General features: G+C 41.7%; 1 protein-coding gene across 4 annotated transcripts in view; it reads left to right on the top strand.

Moving 5' to 3' along the window:
- dgkb (diacylglycerol kinase, beta) overlaps window positions 1-23,501 on the top strand; it is an 801,318-nt gene that overhangs the window by 713,411 nt on the left and 64,406 nt on the right. For all 4 annotated transcript variants that reach the window (XM_072575379.1, XM_072575382.1, XM_072575380.1 and 1 more), the window contains one exon: window positions 1,480-1,540. In XM_072575379.1, coding sequence (XP_072431480.1) covers window positions 1,480-1,540 — 61 coding nt within the window. The remainder of the gene's footprint in view (window positions 1-1,479; window positions 1,541-23,501) is intronic.

Genomic DNA, 23,501 nt, shown 5'->3' on the forward strand with positions numbered 1-23,501 from the left:
CACATTAATTTTATAGTTAATAATTAAACATACATTTTCATTAAATAGTTGTTTAGTATCTTCTTACTTTTCACTGTAAACTTTTAAAACTTGCTCAAAAATCAAATGGCGCCAGGTTATAGTCCAACAGGTTTATTTGAAATTGCTCTATAACCTGGACTATCTCCACATCATTTTAAAACTTGAATTGTCTGTGCACACTGAGCTGGGAGAAAAATGCACTCTACAAATTATCTTCTGGGTTATTCAACGATTAGTGTTGGGAAATTCTAGGACAATATGGGATTTCAGTAACTAGGTAAAAACAATGACTGCAGATGCTGGAAACCAGATTCTGGATTAGAGTGGTGCTGGAAAAGCACAGCAGTTCAGGCAGCATCCGAGGTGCAGGAAAATCGACGTTGCGGGGAAAAGACCTTCATCAGGAATACAGGACTGTATTCCTGATGAAGGGCTTTTGCCCGAAACGTCAATTTTCCTGCTCCTCGGATGCTGCTTGAACTGCTGTGCTTTTCCAGCACCACTCTAATCCAGCGGGATTTCAGTAACTCTCTAGAGTAGTGCATGTGTTGCATGACTTGGAGAGGAAGGTAAGTCCCTGCGTGTGTGTATCAAACCAGATGTAACACCACTACACATTCCACCATCAATGTTAGAACCTAACAATGCTTTCTGCCTCCTCTTCATAAAATGTAGCCATCACAGAGCTAAGTCATACTGATTTACCTGAACAGGTCGCAGAGGGGTGGAACCTCCCTTGAGCATGTATTAACATTCCCAGATGCTTTAAAGAACAACAACAGTAACATTGATCAGTTTAGTAATTTGTTGGATCACAAGTATAGTAATTGTTTGCGAGGAACAATAATTTCATGACTTTCCTTGCAGAAAGGTGGCATCATGTTGGCAGGATACAAAATGTTTCCTGTGTGCCAGGTTATCCAACAGCATCATAGATGGCACCCATTTACTGCAGAACCTGGCTAAAGTCAATTCTCTGCGCAGGGTGCAATGAAGTCCTATGTATAATGACCCCACCTGCATCCTCTTTGCCAACCATCAAACAGAAGCTCAAATGTGATAGATGTCTTTACACTTGATTTCTAACTCTCATTATATTTCTGATCCTTTGCCTTGGCAAACTTTTCAAATGAAATTTGAAGCTTCATAAAAGTTAAATCAATATTCATTCCAATGTGTAACCACTTTAAATACATTCATCTCTTTAAGCTGCTTCCCAGGTTTCACACAATTACTCCATTAAGATAGTTTCTGGTACAAATCCAAAGTCGATGTGAATTATTTAGATGGGGTGAAACTGTAACATTGAGCACTGTTACCCAGAGTCTGGAGAAAAAGAGCCAGTCCTTAATCAAATTTTATTCGTTTTGAGTATATTTTTATCTGTGTAATTGATGTACTTTCTTATAATCTGTTATTTATTGTTATGTCACATTTCCCTATTCCTTTGTTCTCAAGAACCAGTAAGTTCCTGCCAATGCAGATTGACGGAGAACCTTGGATGCAGACACCTTGTACAGTAAGTAGAGATTATTGGTGAAAACTATTGCAGGCATGCTAAAATACCTCCAAGAAGGCAACAGATGTATCGCATTTAAAATGAGGGTGAGTCACTATCCTGAAATACGGAATGGATTTAGTGGTTGTCAAAAACTGGGTAAGTTCAAAAGACTGCACAGTTATATAGTAAAGAAATATGCAAGTGTGTTTTTGAACTGATAGGATTTCCAAGTGTTGTAGCCTGGGTTCAGCACAGACAGATAGATAAAGGCTCGTTTTGTTGTTACTTGTGGCTCAATATGAACAAGGTCAAAGCCATTCTGTTCAGCATCCAACAGAAACTGTGTCCTAGTCCCTGATCTCATTCCCTTGTTTGGATGGCACTCAAATCCAGGCAGATAGCATACTACATAACTGCTTTGATCAACTCTTAGCTGAGTGCCAAACCACACTTCCATTATCAAAATCATGGACAAAGGCATTAATATCGCCAATGTGATGACCTGTGGACTTTTATTTCTGTGTACATTTCTGTTTTTATTGAGAAATTCTGTTTGTTAGGGCCGAAGCTGCTCAATCCTTGCAATTCTTGCTGTGAAACAAGTTGCAACTAATAAGGTTGGAAGGATGGGGATCCCTTTAACTGATCCTATTGTAATGTGTGTATTGGAGGAGGAAGAAGAAAACTGTGTCTGTGTGTCTGTGTGTGTGTCTGTGTCCAGAAAAACCATGTAAAAGATATTAAATACATATTTAGTCTTAACTGGGGTGGAATTCATACAGACAGAGGCCAAAGAGTGCAGGATGTGACTGTGAAATGCTCTAATCAAAAATGTATCTGAGCTGTTTTTAAGTTGAGATGCATAAACATTTCTAAAGTAGGTTGCTTGATATCCCAAGTTTGTGACAAAGAAATGTGAGTACCAACGGTTGAGCCATCAGTTGTTTTAGATCTGAAGGTACTTTCATTTATCTAAGTAAGTCCAATGGCAGGGTGGTCCTTAAGTGTCCATTACTAGAGGTGCTGGGTGCACGTAGCCTCTGCCAAATAAGGGTGTGAGTGCCTCCATGTCTGGTACACACTTCAATGTTTCCGATTGTCCCATTCAAACCTAAATTCGGGTGTGTATTGTAGGATCTGCAGCTACCAAGGTTGTTTGCAAACTGTTTGATGGTAGCTGCAGTCTGTTTGGATTCTGCAACATGTTGATTAGCACAGTCACTGTGGTCAAGGCTAGTTCTCATTTCCCAGCATGCTTTAGTCATTGTCCATCTTTTGTAACTCCATGATTAGTTCGTTATTTTCCATCACTGAGTGGCCCATCCATCCACAAGGCAAACATGCAACAGGCAAACTAATATCGTGTTCTCAGCTTTCTACTGCTGACCTGAACTATTGAGGCAAATTACATCTAATAACTGCATTAGCAGCTGGCAAGTAACTGAAACAACTTGCACATGTGGAGGCTAACTGCAAAAAATAAGCAGGAGGCTTCTGATGAATGATCAGTTGTGGACCTCACTGGTGGGGTTTTTAGGATGGACTGAGGATGAAGATAATGTCTTCATATCATTCACCCTTTAGGTCCTACCCGAACAATCCTCCAACACTGGATTGGCTGATGGCAATGCATACAGAAGAACAGCTGAAGCAGGGCTTGCCCTCAATTCTACAGGCCTTTCTGATCATTAAAACCATTCAATGTCTGACTTAGACAGTTTGTTTTTACAGCAAGTCCCCTACAAAAAATAATACACGAACAGGGCCTTAGGCTCTTTGTTGAACAACTAATGGTAGAAGATTGGCAGCATGAAGAAATTCCAATAACTTTAGAGGAGGCATGACCTCACTGATCATGAAAGGAGAAAATTCAAACTGCTACAACTGCAGAGCCATATTCTTAACGAAGTTTGCAAAGTCCTCATTATGTTACTTCTAAATCACTTTTTTAGGAAATGCAGAAGATATCCTACCAGAGTATCAGGGTTGGCTTCTGACCCATAAAGGAATCACTGACATGATCTTCACAGTACACCATCTTCAGAAAAAGATCAGAGAGCAGACCATCCCATTGTGCGTAATCTCACAAAAGCTTTTGACTCAGTGATTTGAATTACAATTTAAAAGCTGCCACCATCCATTGACCATCCCTAGCCAATGAGACGGAGATTTCTTATTAAGTATTTAAAATACGGTCGTCTTATTGCTATAGGTATTCAATGCAGTTATCAGTTTTTTAAATACATTCGTGGGACATGGGCATCACTGGCTGGTCAGCATTTTTATTGCTTATTCTGAGTTGCTCTTGAGAAGGTGGTGGTGAGCTGCCTTCTTGAACTACTGCAGACCGCCTGCTGTGGCTTGACCCACAATGTGCTTAAGGAAGGAATTCCAGGATTTTGACCCAGTGACTGTGAAAGAATGATGACATATTTCCAAGTCAGCATACTGAGTAGCTTGAAGGGCAACTGGTAGATGCTGGTGTTCCCACATGTCGACTGTCCTTGTCCTTCTCGTGGTCATGAGCTTGAAAGGTGCTCTCTGATGAACTTTGGCGAATTTCTGCAATGCATCTTGAAGCTGCACTGAGCATTGATGCTGGAGGGAGTGGATGTTTGTGGATGTGGTACCAATCAAGTGGTTGCTTTGTCCTCGATGGTGGCAAACTTCTTGAGTGTTGTTGAAGCAGCACCCATCCAGGCAAGTGGGGAATACTCCATCGCACCCCTAAATTGTGACTTGCTAATGAGCAGGCTTTGAGGAGTCACTCACCACAGTATTCCTAGCCTGTGACCGGCTCTTGTAGCCACTATGCTTATATAGTGAGTCCAGTTGAGTTTCTGGTCAATGGTAACTCTCAGGGTGTTGACAGTGGGGCATTCAGTGATGATGACACCATTGAATGCCAAGGGGTGGTGGTAAGATTTATTCGAATTAGAGCTGGTCATTGTGTGGCACAAATGTTACTTACCATTTGTCAGCCCAAGCCTGGGTATTGTCTAGGTCTGGACTGCTTCAGTATCTGAGGAGTCACGAATGGTGCTGAACATTCTACAAACATTGATAAACATCCCCATTTTTGACCACATGATGAAAGAAAGGTCATTGATGAAGAAACTGAAGATGGTTGGGCCAAGGGCAGAAATGTCCTGTAGCTGAGACCACTGACCTCTGACATCACAACCTTCTTCCTATGTGCCAGTATTTCCCTGGGGTCGGGGAGTCCAGAACTAGAGGGCATAGGTTTAGGGTGAGAGGGGAAAGATATAAAAGAGACCTAAGGGGCAACCTTTTCACACAGAGGGTGGTACGTGTATGAGCTGCCAGAGGAAGTGGTGGAGGTTGGTACAATTGCAACATTTAAGAGGCATTTGGATGGGTATGTGAATAGGAAGGGTTTGGAGGGATATGGGCCGGGTGCTGGCAGGTGGGACTAGTTTGGGTTGGAATATCTGGTCTGCATGGATGGGTTGGACCGAAGGGTCTGTTTCCATGCTGTACATCTCTATGATTCTATGGTTACGGCGCTGCGGTCTGCATTGAATTCCGTGCTCACACAGATAGCAAAGGTTATATGAGCATGGTGACAGGCCAGGCAAACACTTTGCATATCTCGCCAGGAAAAGGAGCACCCCTCAAGCCATTATGGTAATGAGGGAAGGGTCTGGGAACCTAACATGTGACTCCAAAAAGATTAATGTGACATTCCAGAGATTTTACTCTAAATTATAACAATCTGAGGGTTGTACAAAGAGCAAAGAAAATTTACAGCCCAGGAACAGGCCCTTCGGCTCTCCAAGCCTGAGCTGATCCAAATCCACTGTCTAAACCTGTCGCCCAATTCCTAAGCATCTGGTATCCCTCTGCTCCCCACCTACTCATGCATCTGACCAGATGCATCTTAAATGAATCTACTGTGCCTGTCTCTACAACCATGCTGGCAACGCGTTGCAGGCACCTACCACCCTCCGCGTAAAGTACTTGCCACGTGTATCCCCCTTAAACTTTTCGCTTGTCACCTGAAAGCGTCACCTCACGTTATTGAATCCCTCCCCCTGGCAAAAACCGTATCCCTATCTACCCTGTCTATAACCTTCATGGTTTTGTAGACCTCAAACAGCTCCTCCCTCAATCTACTTTTTTCTAATGAAAACAATCCTAACCTACTCAACCTCTCTTCATAGCTAGCACCTTCCATACCAGGCAACATCTTTGTAAACCTTCTCTGCATCCTCTCCAAAGTGTCCACATCCTTTTGGTAATGTGGCAACCAGAGCTGTACACAGTATTCTAAATGCGGCCGAACCAATGTCTTGTACAATGTTAACATGACCTGCCAGCTCTTATACTCAATACCCTGTCCAATGAAGGCCAGCATACTTTATGCCTTCTTGACCACTCTATCCATCTGTGCAGCAAACTTCAGGGCACAATGGACCTGAACTCCCAGATCTCTCTGCCCATGAACTTTTCCCAAGGCTCTTCCATTTACTGTATAATTTGCTCTAGAGTTAGACTTCCCAAAATGTATCACCTCACATTTGCCTGGATTAAACTCCATCTTCCACTTCTCTGCCCAACTCTCTAGTCTATCTATATTCTTCTGTATTCTTTGACAGTCCCCTATGCTTTCTGCTACTCCACCAATCTTTGTGTCATCTGCAAACTTGCTGATCATACCAACAGTGCCCTCTTCCAGATCATTTATGTATATCACAAACAACAATGGCCCCAGCACTGATCCCTGTAGAACACCACTGGCCACTATTCTCCAATTTGAGAAACTCCCTTCAACTATTACTCTGTCTCCTGTTGCTCAACCAGTTCTTTATCCACCCAGCTAGAACACTCTGCACACCATGTGACTTCACTTTCTCCATTAGTTTGCCATAGGGAACCTTATCAAACACCTTATTAAAGTCCATGTATATGACATCTACAGCCATTCCTTCATCTCTCAACTTGTGAGGAGGAGTGGGCCAAAACGGAGTCCTTTTTCAAGCATATGGAGCTCCCGGGTGTTACCCCCAAAAAAGAGTCCTTTCTCAATGCCCCTTTATCAGGACAAGAGTTGCAGGAGGCTGTGAAGCACCTTCAGAGTGGAAAGGCACCTGGTCCTGATGGACTTCCCAGCAAATTCTATAAGGAATTTATAAACATATGGTCAGGCCCGATGCTCAACATGTTTAATGACTCATATAGCCACGATTGTCTCCCACTATCTCTGAGAGATGCCAATATTTTGCTTATTCTTAAAGAAAGTGGAAGTCCCAGAGGACTGTGCTTCATCCAGGTCCATTTCACTCTTAAATATGGACTTTAAAAGACTCTTGCATTAAGACTGGAGATTGAGTTACCATCTATTGTTAAAGAGGACCAGACAGGCTTCATAAAGGGTCACAGATCCACCAATAATGTTAGGAGGATGCTTAATGTAATTCAAGTGTGTCAACAACAGTCAATACAGGAATTGGTGATTTCTGTAGATGCAGAGAAGGCATTTGATCGAATTGAGTGGCCGTACCTTTTCTATACTCTGGAATGGTTTGGCTTGGGCGGAGTCTTAATAAGATAGGTGAAGGTTCTCTACAGTGACCCTCTCACTGCAGTCATTGCCAATGGGGTACAATCAAGCAATTTTTAACATTTTTAGGGTCAGCCGGCAGTGCTGTTGCTTTTCACCACTGCGTTTTACATTGGTGATTGAACCATTAGTGGAGACCAGTCGTAGGGATCCGAATATATCAGCTCTAGAAGTGGGGGCAAAATTACATAAGATTTCGTTGTACACGAACGATGTCCTTTTTTTGTGAAAACCAGCAGTGCATTGGCTGGGTACTAGATTAATCTTGCAAAATCAGAGAATATGCCTATGGGTGGTCTTATGAAGGTGCTGGGTCTTGAGGGTGAATATCAATTCCTATTTAAGTGGTCACAGGCAGGTTTTGTGTATTTGGGCATATTCATTACTGTAGTTCTGGATCAGCTGTTCAAAGCCAATTGTGTTCAATTATTTGACAAAATCAAACAAGACCTTCAAAGATGGGAGGCACTGCGGGTCTCGTGGTTGATTTGGATAGCGCTTATTAAGATGAATATTCTCCTCCGTTTGTTGTACCTTATACGGATGCTTCCCCTGATTTTCAATAAGCAAACATCCAGGAGTCTGAACGGCTGGTTCATCTCCTTTATTTGGTATTGCAAGTGGCCCCTCATTAAATTAGCTAATCTGCAATTGCCTCACAGATTGGGGGAAGTGAATCTTCCGGACATTAAACGTTACCGACTAAGCTCGCTTTTATCCAATGTGAGTGATTGGGTCTGTGGGCTCTCTCTTTCGATATGGTTAGATATCAAAGCCTCCCAGGCAGGGTGCCCCCTTACCACCTTGCTGTTTTTGGACACAATGAGGACAGTTAAGGAATATTGCCATAACCCAGTAGTTATCAATAATGTTAAGAGCAGCGAGAAGGGGACATGAAAAGTCCTTAGTTGGTAGGATTAGGGAAAACCCAAAGGCCTTCTATAGGTATGTCAGGAATAAAAGGATGACTAGGGTAGGTATCGGTCCAGTCAAGGATAATAGTGGGAAGTTGTGTGTGGAGGCGGAGGAGATTGGTGAGACACTAAATCAATACTTTTCATCAGTATTCACTCAGGAACAGGACACTATTGCTGATGTGAATATTGAGTCACAAGTGATTAGAATGGATGGCCTTGAGGTACGTAGGGAAGAGGTCTGGGGAATACTGGAAAGGATGAAAATAGATAAGTCCCCTGGGCCTGATGGCATTTATTCTAGGATCCTCTGGGAAGCTAGGGAGGAGATAGCGGAGCCATTGGCCTTGATTTTTAGGTCGTCGTTGTCTTCGGGGACAGTGCCAGAAGACTGGAGGATAGCGAATGTGGTCCCCTTGTTCAAGAAGGGGAGCAGGAATAGCTCGAGTAACTATAGGCCAGTCAGTCTCACTTCTGTTGTGGGCAAAGTCTTAGAGAGAATTGTAAGGGATAGGATTTATGAACATCTGGATAGGAATAATGTGATCAAGGATAGTCAGCATTTTTTGTGAAGGGCAGGTCATGCCTCACAAACCTTATTGAATTCTTTGAGAAGGTGACCAAGGAAGTGGACGAGGGTAAAGCAGTAGATGTGGTGTATATGGATTTTAGCAAGGCGTTCGATAAGGTACCCCATGGCAGGCTAATGCAAAAACTACGAAGGTATGGCATTGAGGGTGCATTAGAGGTTTGGATTAGGAATTGGCTGGCTGGAAGGAGACAGAGGGTAGTAATTGATGGTATAGGTTCATCTTGGAGCGCAGTTACTAGCGGTGTTCCACAAGGATCTGTTTTGGGACCATTGCTGTTTGTCATTTTTATAAATGACCTGGAGGAGGGGCTTGAAGGCTGGATGAGCAAGTTTGCGGAAGACACGAAAGTCGGTGGAGTTGTGGACAGCGAAGAAGGATGTGGCAGGTTACAGCACGATATAGATAAGTTGCAGAGCTGGGCAGTAAGGTGGCAAATGGAATTCAATGTAGCTAAGTGTGAAGTCATTCACTTTGGTCGGAGTAACAAGAAGATGGATTACTGGGCTAATGGTAGACTACTTGGTAGTGTGGATGAGCAGAGGGATCTTGGTGTCCATGTACACAGATCTTTGAAAGTTGCCACCCAGGTAAATAGTGCTGTGAAGAAGGCATATGGTGTACTGGGCTTTATTAGTAGAGGAATTGTGTTCCGGAGTCCTGAGGTCATGTTGCAGTTGTATAAGACTCTGGTGCGGCCTCATCTGGAGTATTGTGTGCAGTTTTGGTCGCCATACTACAGGAAGGATGTGGAGGCATTGGAACGGGTGCAGAAAAGGTTTACCAGGATGTTGCCTGGTATGATAGGAAGATCGTATGAGGAAAGGCTGAGGCACTTGGGACTTTTCTCATTGGAGAAAAGAAGGTTTAGGGGAGATTTGATAGAGGTGTACAAGATGATTAGGGGTTTAGATAGGGTTGACAGTGAGAATCTTTTTCCACGTATGGAGTCAGCTGTTACTAGGGGACACAGCTTTAAATTAAGGGGTGGTAGGTATAGGACAGATGTTAGGGGTAGATTTTTTACTCAGCGGCTTGTGAGTTCATGGAATGCCCTGCCAGTAGCAGTGGTGGACTCTCCCTCTTTAGGGTCATTTACGCGGGCATTGGACAAGCATATGGAGGTTATTGGGCTAGTGTAGGTTAGGTAGGCTTCGGTCGGCGCAACATCGAGGGCTGAAGGGCCTGTACTGCGCTGTATTTTTCTATGTTCTTTGTTAAAGCATGGAGGGCAATTCGGTAAAAGGGGAGCCAATATTGACAAAACATCTTCTCTTATATCTATAGTGGGTATGCCAGGTTTTCAAGTGGGGATGATAGATTCAGGATTCAAACATTGGGCAGCTAGGGGTGTGTGTTGCATTAGTGAATAATTTGAGGGAGACACAATTATGTTCTTTGATCAGTTAGCACGGAAATATGAGCTATCTAACAGGGACCTCTTTCGTTTTCGGCAGGTTAGGGATTTTATTTTTTAAAAAACTACACTTTTGATTGATCCCTACAAATCCGACTGAGAGGAGGGTGCTTAGTGCTCAGAATACACTTTCTGTCAGTACTTTATATCATCAATTGGGGGACCCCCCTTCAGATGAGTTCGATTGACTCTGCAGGGTGTGGGAGAAAGAGCTAGATGTTGAAGTCTCCTCAGAGGCACGGGAAGATATTTGGAAAAACGCAAGAAAGATATTAATTTGCAATAGGACCAATGCTTTACAGCTGAAGATTCTCCACAGGGTCCACTTGGCTCCTGACCATTTATCAAAATTTAAATCAGGGATATCTTCAATATGTCCCAAGTGCACGAGAACTCTTACCCATTGTCTCTGGTCCTGTGGTAAGCTTCAAACATACTGGAGTGCTGTGGTGGGTGCAATGGAGGAGATTTTGGGTGTAAGGATGGAGAAGAACCTGATTTCTCCTCTTCTGGATCTGCCCAGTGTGTTCCCTGCAGATGCACATAATAAAAAAAACTTTTCAACGTCCTCACTTTCTGTGCAAGAAAGAATATTTTGCTAGGTTGTGTATCTGAAACCCTCCCCTCCCCCCCCCCCCCCCCCCCCACCCAGGCATGTCGGGTTGGTGGAAGATTGTTATGGAGAATATCCCCTTGGATTTTCGCACAAGTATGGTACACCACAAAACTGAGAATTTTTATAAGACATGGCAGCCCTATTTGGAATACTTTGTCACAGATTTATCTGCCACACTAATGAGGGCTTTTATATAGCTGTAATGATTGTGTTTTATGCGTTCAAGGAGGAGGAACTTGTGTTCTTTTTTGGTATTGTTTTGAATTGTATTGTTTTGTATTTGTGATAATATTTTTAAAGATCTATTTTTTCCAATAAAAATGTATTTTTAAAAAAAATCTCCTGTTATGGAATTCTGAAAAGTTTGCCCTCCACCTCAGACCTTGTCTCTGTGAGACTGCCATCCTGGTGAGCATTAACTGCATTAAACAAGGGAGGCTGTAAGCAGTATGAGAGCGTAACAAAAATCTCTTTCTACTTCTAAACCATTATTCATGATTAAATAAATGATTTTGTGTATTTTTGCTTACTATCAGTTTTCCACAATATTTTGCATCTCGTAATAAAAAAGTTGCAATCAAAGTTATCTTTTTCATAATTGGTGGAAGAACTGAAAGTATATCTTTAGCAAAATCCTTTAATTAACTGTGTGGGGAATTCCTGTACAGTTCAAACGGACAGGTATGGTGACTTGTAGGATATGCAGAGCCTCACCTGGTTTTTGAACAAGCCATTAACAGTAATGAGTCTCAAGTGACCACCTCATTTTAAATTTTTCAACTCATGTAAGCAGATAAGTTTGTAAAAACTCTTCTTTGATATTACAGAAGTTGGCCTGTAGTTAAGAGTAGCTATCTTTGAATACAACATTCACAAGAGACATGGCGAAAAGGTTTAAGTTCATTAAATGTGCAAGACCAAAATTGACCAGTCCAATGTCTCAAATCTATCTGACTCAGAGTCATAGGTATCTTATGGCAATCAGGCTTAAACTTCCAAGCTCGAATCTCTCAATTACCATGGCACAGAAGGAGGCCACTCTATTTGCTGTGCTTAAAGCAGCTCTCTGTATTTTGACTTAATGCCCACCTTCTGCTTTTTCCACATAACCTTATACATTATTTCTTTTAATCAGCTCATGCCCTCTTGAATGCTTCAATTGAACTTGCCTTCATCACACCTCCAGGCAGTGCATTTCAGATACTTATCATTCACAGTGTGAAAAAGTGGTTTCTCACCTTGCATTTGCTTCTTTTCAAAGACACTTGAAAACTGTGCCCTCTGGTTCTTGATCCTTTTACAAGTTCCTTATGTGAGAAAGACAGTCTGTTCAGGGAATCAAAGACAGCTTTGACAGTGTGAGTCCACGTTTTGCTTATTTGTTAAGCAGCAATTTTGAAAGGATAATGTCATACTTTTTAAAAATAGAATATTGCATCTTTTGAAATTATTTAAAAAGTTATTTTCAACTCAAGCTGTCTGTACTCCCTATTTAGTGTTCTTTCTCATCCTTTTCGAGCTAGAAATGTTAACTGTGAATGTCGAACAACATGTTTACTGCATTCTTATAGAATTTACAGGATGCTGCTTTTCAGTAGAGTTCCCCATATTTTCTTGACTCTGGCAACTTAATTTTTACAAATGTCATAATTGTTGCTTCATTCACTCCCTCTATCAGCTGGAAAGATCCCCACACCTAACTAGACAGGTGAAGTATTGAATGGAATCTTATCAGGGTTTGAGCCAATTGGGATGAGGTTGGATTTGTTGCACAATCAGACAACCAGGATGTCCAGTGAGGCTTATCACAACATCAAGGCATCCTATTCCATCTTTTATACCTTTCACAAGTGGCATGGTGAGTTTCTCACTTGGCAGTGGAGCATTACTGGTGAAGGGAGATTATTGCTTGTTAAACACCTTGTTGATAGCCTAACTCACCTCATGAGTATTCAGCTTCCTGTTCGACCAAATCCGTCAAATACGTAGGCGTTGAGAAAACACAGCATGAAGACCAGAGAGGGTTTCTGGCAGATTCAACTCACCACTTGTTCCAAGCAAACTGCATGTAGCGTTCAAGGTAGTACGATCTGCACCATCAGCCATGCACACCCTTCATTGATGGACATACAGCATCTGCCTACCCCTTCGCCAATACACATGGTGGCACCCTCAGAAGCACAGGGTCGCCTTGCAGGATGTATTGGCAATGAGCTTTGAAAATCAGCAGCAAAGACGTTCAAACAGGTGCCTGGATCAAAGATCAGACCAGGCAGCATCTCATGGGCAGCTGATCTGCTGTCTTAGTGCTTGCTCACATATCACCTCCCTACAAGGCCAGAGCATCCATGACTTTCATTGTCTTGTCATGCCGCCAGTCATGTTTCGGGGCTGTTCATTGACGACATTAAGATCTGGGCTGAACACTAGCCTGAGGCTCCATCTGCCAAACTTTCAAAGGAAGGGGTGCGAGCAATGGGTATCAGGAGAATCACAGCAGAAGGGGTGAGATGCCAAGGGCCAGCGGGGAAGCAGAGGCATTAGTACAGGTGGGGACAAGGTCAGTAACAGGGGATAATTTAAGTTGAATGAAACTGTTTATGAAATAACATTAGAAGACATAGTCGGCTACAGAAGGAGGAGATAATGGGTCATTACCATGGTGTCCAGAGAGTGAGAATAGAGGAGCAGGGTGAACATCATTACGGTTTAATGCCAAGATTCAGGAGACAGGGAGGACAGTTAAAGGTAAAGTTGAATGTAGCAGGCCTCCACATGGGGGAGATGGGTGAATTGGGTTGCTGGAGAAGTTCAGTAAACATGGACATGGAGACTATGGGTGCAGGGTGATGGGATGTACCTCAAACCCGGTGGGCCCAAGCTGATACTGTCCAACACAAGCTGCGTTCACTGCCATCTCTTTCTGTTCTCAAAAAAATGCAGCGTACTAGAGTCAGAGGTATAGACATTTTACAGCACGTAAACAGACCTATCAGTCCAACTTGTCCATGCTGACAAGAATACAATTGTTGCAATTGTATCAGCCCTCCACCACTTCCTCTGGCAGCTCATTCCATACACGTACCACTCTCTGTGTGAAAAGGTTATCCCTTAGGTGTCTTTTATATCTTTCCCCTCTCACCCTAAACCTATGCCCTCTAGGTCTGGACTCCCCCACCCCAGGGTAAAGACCTTGTATATTTATCCTATCCATGCCCCTCATGATTTTATAAACCTCTATAAGGTCACCCCTCAGCTTCCGACGCTCCAGGGAAAACAGCCCCAGCCTGTTCAGCCTCTCCCTATAGCTCAAATCCTCCAACCCTGACAACATCCTTGTAAATCTTTTCTAAACATCTTCAAGTTTCACAACAGAACAGAACAGAGACCAGAATTACATACAATATTTCAAAAGTGGTTTAACCAATATCCTGTACAGCTGCAACATGACCTCCCAACTCCTGTACTCAATACTCTGACCAATAAAGGAAAGCATACCAAACACCTTCTTCACTATCCTATCAACCTGCGACTCCACTTTCAAGGAGCTATGAACCTGCACTCCAAGGTCTCTTTGTTCAGCAACATTCCCCAGGACCTTACCATTAAGTATTTAAGTCCTGCTCTGATTTGCTTTTCCAAAATGCAGCACCTCACATTTATCTAAATTAAACTCCGTCTGCCACTTCTCAGCCCATTGACCCATCTGATCCAGATCCTGTTGTAATCTGAGGTAACCTTCTTCGCTGTCCACTACACCTCCAACTTTGGTGTCATCTGCAAACTTACTAACTATACCTCCAATGTTCATATCCAAATCATTTATAGAAATGATGAAAAGCAGTGGACCCAGCACCAATCCTTGTGGCACTCCATTGGTCAGAGGCCTCCAGTCTGAAAAGCAACCCTCCACCACCACCACCCTCTGTCTTCTACCTTTGAGCCATTTCTGTATCCAAATGGCTAGTTGTCCCTGTACTCCATGAGACCTAACCTTGCTCAGTGGTCTCCCATGAGGAATCTTGTCGAACACCTTACTGCAGTCCATATAGATCATGTCTACCTCCCTGCCCTAATCAATCCTCTTTGTTACTTCTTCAAAAAACTCAATCAAGTTCGTGAGACATGATTTCCCATGCACACAGTCATGTTGACTATCTGTAATCAGTCCTTGCCTTCCAAATACATGTAAATCCTGTTCCTCAAGATTCTCTCCAACAACTTGATCACTGTTCTATAGTTCCCTCACTTGTCCTTACCACCTTCCTTAAATAGTGACACCACATTAGCCAACCTCCAGTCTTCCGGCACCTCACCTGCGACTATTGATGATTCACATATCTTAGCAAGGGGCCCAGAGATCACTTCTCTAGCCTCCCAGTGTTCTGGGGGTACATCTGATCAGGTCCTGGGGATTTATCCACTTTTATGCATTTCAAGACATCCAGTACCACCTCCTCTGCAATATGGACATTTTTAAAGATGTCACCCCATTCTATATCTTCCATGTCCTTCTCCACAGTAAACAATGATGCAAAATATTCATTTAGTATCTCACCCATCTCCTGCAGCTCCACACATAGGCTGCCTTGCTGATAGTTGAGGGGCCCTATTCTCTCCCTAGCTATCCTTTTGTCCTTCATGTATTTATAACATCACTTTGGATTCTCCTTTACCCTACTTGTCAAAGCTGTCTCATGTCCCCTTTTTGTCCTCCTAGTTTCCCTCATAAGTATACTCCTACTGCCTTTATACTCTTCTGAGTATTCATTCGATTTCTCCTGTCTATAGCTGATATATGCTTCCTTCTTTTTCTTAATCAAAACCTCAATTTCTCTAGTCATCTAGCTTTCACTATACCCACCATCCATTCTTTTCACCCTACTACTACTCAGGAATAGCTGAGTCAGTTCCCTGATTGGGTGGAGTCAATGCCAATTCGATGGGTGAAACCACAGGATCAAAGTTTCCTGGGTGCTAAGACTTTGTAGCGCAAATACATGAAGCAACCATTTGTAAACCCATCCATGTTTAATTTGTAATCATTTCGTCACCACTTGCTGTGATTGGAAGACAAAGGTGCTTAGGGGGTAGTTGGCTCTATACTTAATTGGCGTTTAGAACAATAAGAGCCAAGATTATTGAAACACAAGATTCTCAGATACTTGAGAGGGTAGATGAGGAAAGGCTGTTTCACTTTGTGGGAGCATCTAGGACCAGACGGCATATTCCCAGAATGCATGGTTACCAATATAAGACATGAGGAGGAATTTCTTCTTTAAGGGTGGTGAAGCTGTGGAATTCTTTACAGTGGACGCCTTTTGAAACTGGGTCATTAAGAATATTCAAGACTGAATTCAAGGACATCAAGGTTATGGTGAAAATGCAGCAAAGTAGGCTTGAGGATTATCAGATCAGCCATGATCTCTCAGAATAGCAAAGCAGTCTGGTGGGCTAAATGGCCGACCTCTGTTCCTGTGTCTTACTGCCTTGTGGGTCAATAAGCCTTAAGTCCCATGACTGAATTTTTAAAAAATCACTTCGGTTAATGCATTTCACAATTTAATATCCCCTTGAATTTTTTTGTAAATCCTTCGACATTTCGCTGTCATAATTCTAAAGGATTTGTCCAACCTTGGAAATCATCTTTTATTATTTATCCAGTCATTGCTATTCAGAATTCAGATATCCTTACAGATTTCTTCAATCTCATTCTTGGATATATCGAAATGTGTATACTGATTTAGAAAAAACCTACATAAAACCCTATTTGCTTATACAAGGCCTTTTATACCTGTAAATCCAGCTTGGAGATCTCTAGTCAAATCTCTCTGTCCAATCTATTAAGTGACTTGCTCCATATGATGTATTTTATTTCACTAATTTTTTTTACGATTTCCCAAAATGTACCACATGCTTCTCTCTCCTGAACTACTTCTGCTAACTATTTCTGTCATCCTGCAATGTCCTACATTCTTCAGCTTGGAAAAGATACAAAATATATTATCATATTTTGATTGCATTGCTTGTTGACATGGTGAAGAAAAAGACATAATATTAAGATAATCTCAACATTGAATTGTAGGTAGGCTAGCAAAAATATTTACAAATTGATTACTTAGAAATTGGAACATTTCCCCACCTCCCACTCTTGAAGATAAATCCATAATCCTGTTAAAAGAAATTTAGACTGTGATTCAAAAAATAGAAACATTAATTCATATGGGTAGTGATTGTTAAGCATGTTACAGCCACTCAAGGAGAGAATAAAAGTCATCATTACTCAGGTTTAGATTTATTCTCAAAGTGAGATCTTACAAATGTATAGCTCCTAACTCTACAACCCATCACTAGATTCAGTGTGCCTTTGTAGTCTTTTGAGTGAAAAAAAATAACAGCCCCTTAAATGTACACTGGTGCAAAAATCGAAACCTTCCTAACTTAATTAAAAATGTCAGTAGAGATGATTCACTCCAGTTCCAACTATGCTGACTGGATATGGAAGGAGTGCCTCTGCAAATGTGCTCAATTCACTATCCAATTGGTGCCTCTCACCTGTATACACTTAACCTTATATTTAACCTTTATATAATTAATAGTTAAGTAGGTAATTGTCTCACTGGAAAATAGACTCATGTAAATCACTTCTTTATTGTCTTCAGACTCAACTATTCCAATGCATTCTTGGACAAGCACCCATTTTGCAATCTGTATCAACTTAAGCACATCCAGAGCTCTGCTGAACATGTCCTGTTTTGTGCCACATCATATAGGAACATGAGATTAGGAGCAGACCATGTGGACAATCAAGCCAGCTCAATTCAGTAAGATCAAGATTGAGCAAGTTGTGGTCTGAATTTCACTTTCATATCTGCCCTCAAAAACCTTTGATTCTCTTGTCTATCCAATTAGGTTAAATAAATTCAATTCATCTGCTTTCTGGTAGAGTGAATTCTCCATACTAACCGCCTTCTGGGAGAAAATATTCTCCTCATCCTTAAACAGTGCCTCGAATCCAGAATCCCTCACAAGAAGAAACAATCTCCCAGTATCTTTTTTTTAATTCACTTGTGGCACATTGGCATCACTGGCTAGAAGATACATTTCAAAGTCAGAATGGTGAGTGACTTGGTGGGATACTTACAGATGGTGATACTCCCTTGTATTTGCAATCTTTGTCCTTCTAGATGGGAGTGGTCAGGAGGTTGGAAGAACAGTGTGCTTACGACCTTATTCGATCTATATCCTGTTCAGCCTCCTGGCAATTTACTTTCCTGCATATCTTGTTTCCACTGGTAAATACCTTTGGTCTGTGCATCCAAGTCATTTATATAGATTGTAAATATTTGAGGCTATGACACTGATCATTCTAACATTCTATCAGTTTCAACTTGCCAGCCCAAAATAGGTTAATTAATCTCCACACTCTGCTTCCTGTTAACTAACCAATTCTCTATCATGTTACCTCCTACATCATAAGCTCTTGTGTAGTAACTTTTGATGTGCAATCTTATAAAAAGTCTTTTGGAAATCCTACTTGTTCACCATTCATGACAGTATGTGGCAGGACAATCAGGATTAGAACGGATCCATTGATGTGGGATGACTCAACTGTTCTATCACATGCTATTTCAACTGTTTGACAAGTAATTCAATTTAGCAGCTTCATCAGGATGACACCTCACTTTTAGGTATGTTTGGTGCTATTCCTGGCACCACACCACCTCCCCGCCCCAGCACTCTCTATTGTGCCAGGGCCTCTTAAATAAGTAATTTTGGTGTGACTGCATCAAATAAGCACATTGGGAAAGTTTTTTGTAGTCCTTTGCCAGTGGATTGCTGGCAGCAGGGCCATACATTTCCCAGGGTGGCCTTGTTCCCAGCCTCACCCTGATATGTCTGCAATTTTAGAGGGCACAGCTAAGGCCTAGGGTTCCAACCCAACCCAGGTTCTTGATTACTTCAGAATAGTTTCCAGACCACCTCAATTTTGAGGCAAACAGGAAGAGTTCAAGGGTTGGGTTCAGGCTAATTAAATAGGTGATTCTGCAGAGGCTTTGATCACAAAGCTTGGGTGTACCTCTCTCAAAGGCCTCCTTTTCCACATTGGGTGCATTGCCAATGTCTGACCCTTCCTCCAGTCACTCCATCAATACCCACCACCCCTCTCCAGTTGGCTGAGTCTTCTCCCATTCCCCATGTGAGATCCATCATAACGATGTGGTGCTCAACTCCCGAATGTAGAGCCTGAACTGCTGCTGCTGGCCCAGTTGGATCAGCAGACAGCTCTCTCAGATGGGAATTGCAGCACCTCGTTGAAAAACAGAACTCCCACCTCCAACTAATTTACGCTTCTCAGAGAGCTAAAAGGCTGCAGGATTGTTGTGGTTAGTGGGGAAGCCTATCCTATTGCCTCTTAAGATGGTGTGGGGAATCCCACCAAGAGAAAAATTCTGCCCAGAGGGAAGAGTGAGGGAAATATGTCATGAGATCATAATGAGCTATGAAAAGCTGCAGTATGTGAGGTAGAAATGTGGCAAATTTAATCAGTCGTGCTGCCCTGCTCAGTAGACAGACCAGTTGAATCCTGAAAGATGTGTAATTAATTTGTTCGAATTGGCTAAGACCTCCTGTAAATTTCCATCTGAATATAAGCCATCATATGTTTATGTCATAGTTCATTTACCAATCATTTGGTCGTTCAACCTGATAAAAGTAATCAAAAAGATAACCATTTTCTTTTAACAAAAAGCTGATTCTATTTCTCGAATTTCCTCTGGTCTCTGGTATATTATAATTTAGTGTGAATTGTTTGTCTTTAATGAGATTGAGATTTGTAACATATGGGAACATATGCTTTAAGTTGACTCAGTACTTTGCTTTTGTTGGCTTAATTATAGGTAACTTGCTACTGAGAGCATGGCATATTGACTAGGGTTGCTTTAGTCATGCTGCCAGGTTATATAAGCCATACACATGGAACACTCCAGGATTCTCTGAAACTTGGAACAGTAATACTGCACATGTGCAATAGTGCTCCAAGTTCTGGAAGAATTTAAACATGGAGGAAAATTTGACAGATTGAAAAAGAAAGAATTTTTCATTAACTTTGCATGAAATGTTATTCTTTGTGTTCAATACAAATAAACTGGTCATATATTTGTTGTTATGACTGACTTGCCCATTATCTATCAGGCTGAGATTTGAACTTGGGCCAATGGATCTGTATGAATAGCAGCTCTGTTGCTCTTTCTGACAGTTTGATATGATGGGTCCCTGTGTTAGTTGCATCTGGGATAGACATTCAAGTTTGACACTAATAGTATAATGTTATTCAGCTATAGTGTTGTGGATTTCTTGCACACATATCTCAGTTGCTGGAAACAAGAAGTGTGCATAGTATCAATGAACAAAACGTGTTTAGCACAATCAGCAAAGTTTTCGAACTCTAGAGAAGGTATGTAATTATTGACTGGACAGCTGCAACACATCACATGAAGGAGTACCCCAGGCTCAGCCTTATCAATAGTCTTACCTTCAATGCTCTTTTGAAAAATGCCTCTGAATTCCTTTGTAAAATGGCATCTTGCCAGAAGTACATTGTCAGAAGTTCCATTCAATTCAATTGTTCTTTTAAAATTATTGGCATGAACTCCCATTGAAAAACATAATTAATTAGACCAAATTACAAAAACAATTCAGAAATAAATAATTCCTTCAATTAAATTGCTGATATCTTCTGCTGGATCTCCCATTTCCAATAGACCTCCCATTGGAACTGTTAAAGATGTTAATTCTCATGTGTTAAAGGAAATTTGAATAGAAAAGTCTTATAGGCACTGTGCAATCAGAAAATGTAGTAACATACTTTCTGCTTCTGTGCCCTGAGCCTCAGATGCAACAAAATAGTTATAATTTTTCAAATGTCAATTTCTTTCATTCTTCTGTCCAATACCAGTGACTTCCACTTTAGGCCAACCTGTCAATTACTGAACACACATTACACATTAATGTTACAGAAGAACCTTGATTATCCGAATGACACAGGCAGGGAGTATTTTGTTCGAATGAATAATTGAAGGTTCAGATAATCAAATGCTGGATAACACAGTTCAGCCAAGCATTGGGATCTTGCAATCTTTTTCAGGTAATCCGAAATTCGGTAGTCATTGTTCAGATAATCGAGGTTCCTCTGTATATCATTTCCCTCAAGCCAAAGAACTGTGTTTATATTTTCTCAATTAACATAACTCAATATGGGAGTGAAGTATTAAATAAGACCATAAAATGTAGGAGCTGAAATAGGCCATTCAGTCCATCTAGTCCAACTTTCGGGAGATCATAGCTGATTTAATATTGGTCAACTCCACTTTCCAACCTTTGCACTATAACCTTTGATGGATTTTTACTAATGAAAAATCTATCTGTACTTAATGACACAGCCTCAACAGCCCTTTGTTGTAAATAATTCCACAAATTCATTACTCTCTGAGAGAAGAAATTCTTTCTTGTCTGTTTTAAATATGTGACTCTTTAATCTGTGAATATATCCCCTGATCCTAGACTCTCCCACAAGGAGAAACAACCTTTCCGCATCTGCCCTGCCAAGTCCCTTTCTTTGCTGCAACCCTGACATCCAGAGCTAATGTGAAGACAGCCTGCTGACTGCTATTCATCATTGTGTGAGATGACCTTGGCAGCCGTCCTCTGGTCTAAGGCTGAGAGTAACCCAGCCTGGTGAGGGTCTCCTTAACAGATGGAAGCGTAGCCTCTTTGCTGGAGAAAGTGGGATCCCAGGCAGAGGCAAGAAGGAGCTGTGGCTGAGATGATGCTCCTGCGGCAACAGTCTGGTGTAGTTTCTCCCAGTCAATGTGTCATGGAGGTAGGCTGACTCCTGGAGGAGAAGGTACACTTGAGAGGAGGTCCAAATTTGGTACATAATTGGCAGCCAGTGAGTGTTCTCTGGACCAGCTTTTCTGTGGTAGTTCCCAGCATCCTATGCATCTGGAGATGATGTGTTCACAGGTTGAAGGCATGACAGAACACATGGTTTGAATGGATGACTCCATCTTTCATATGAGGTTGCGCCTAACCTCTGGCATCTTCACCAGCAGTTGCCCTGCATCTCTCTATATCTCCAGCAGGTCCCTTGAGGCTGTGATGAAATTCTTGTCATCAACATGACAGTCAGCATGGACCGAGCTTCCAGCAGTCCACCCACCATCAGGTCCCTGTCTGTCATGTCCTCCATCAGCTTCTGCCAGATATTTATGATGTCACCAGATTGTAACCCTGAATCTATTTGCAAACATCTGCCCACCGAGGTCACCATCTCTTTCTCCCGTGAAGGATAAAGGACAATGACCTGACAATACAAATGCATCCTCTGAGCCTTCTGTCAAATTCTCCTCAGAGGTATGGCACTGGATGGCTACCAACACTGGGGAATCATTCCTCCAGTATGCGAGGGTCTGCAATGGAGAACAGAAAGAATTTGTTTATGATTAACCACAATTACGTTTCTGAGTACAATGTCACCTCAGTCTTCTGTATTATTAGTTGTTGACACCAGGTTGGAAACTTCAACACCATATTGCCTTGATGCTGTGGTGTCACCAACTATAACTGAGCAGCTACCCTGTTCCCTGGCAAGCTTAATCACCTCTTCCTCTGCAGGGTCAATGAAGAAATATCGGTGACAACCTCCACTCATGTTTGCCTACTCTGCTAGGGTTATGTATTTTTTTTGTCCTTAAAGATTGAGCCTTAACTCAATGCACACTTAGAGCATGTAGCCCTATTACAGCTAATAGTAGTTCCCTATTAAGTGTTCCATACACACATCCTCCTAGAACTATTACAAGGTTATTGGAACGAACCAACTCCACAAATTTAATGCTCATTATTCCTGCTGGTGCTGAGGTTTTTAGAATGCACACTCCAACCTTGCATACTTTCTCACTCATGCACATACACTGCTTCTTGCCATCATGAGGGTCACTTTGCTGAAATTATACCACGCCATTTATCCTGGCATATTGCAGGAGATCAAGCACCCTTTTTCACTACCGGACACAGCCCCATACCTCATGGAGATCTCCACCATGAAACTCCCTTGGCCAGGCAAGACAATCTATTGGTTGCTTTGCCAGTGAGAAGCAAAGTGATAGCTTGCAGGAGAAGCTACAAGATCATTAAACAATTGGACATTTCTGTGTGTATGGGATTACAGTAGGTGATTAACAGTAATATATTACAGTGGATCCCAGAGAATTAATTAACAGAGAGTAAAGAAAGAGTGGGAATGAACAGTTAATTGTTGAGTTGACAGCTTGGGGTCTACAAGGATCCATGTTTGGAATTCAGTTATTTGCAATTTATATCAAATACTTAGTTTAGGGAACTGGGTGTAATATATTTAACTTTGGTGACAATACAACGTTACGTGGGAAAACAGTTAGGAGGAGGATGCAAAGAGGCAGCAGAGGAATATGCACAGCTAAATCGTGGAGAAGAAAATGGAATACAATGTGGAGAAGGGTGAAGTTAACCACTTTGAAAGGAAAAATAGAAAAGCAAAAGTGGTTAAATGGTGAGAGGCTGCAAAATATAAGTGTTCAGAAAGACCTGAGTGTCCTACTGGAATAACAGAAATGTTTTAATACAATTATATGGGGTCCTGATAAGGGTCTGAAATATACCTGGAATACTGTATGAAATTTTAGTCTTGTACATAATAAATAATATAGTTATCTTTAGAAGCATGCAATATTTCATTTGACAGTCTCCTGAGATTAGGATGTGGTTCCATGAAGAGAAATTGAATAGACCAAGCTATATTCCCTAGAATTTAGCAAA

The sequence above is a fragment of the Chiloscyllium punctatum genome, chromosome 8 (assembly GCF_047496795.1).
Source record: "Chiloscyllium punctatum isolate Juve2018m chromosome 8, sChiPun1.3, whole genome shotgun sequence".
Classification (NCBI taxonomy): Eukaryota; Metazoa; Chordata; class Chondrichthyes; order Orectolobiformes; family Hemiscylliidae; genus Chiloscyllium; species Chiloscyllium punctatum.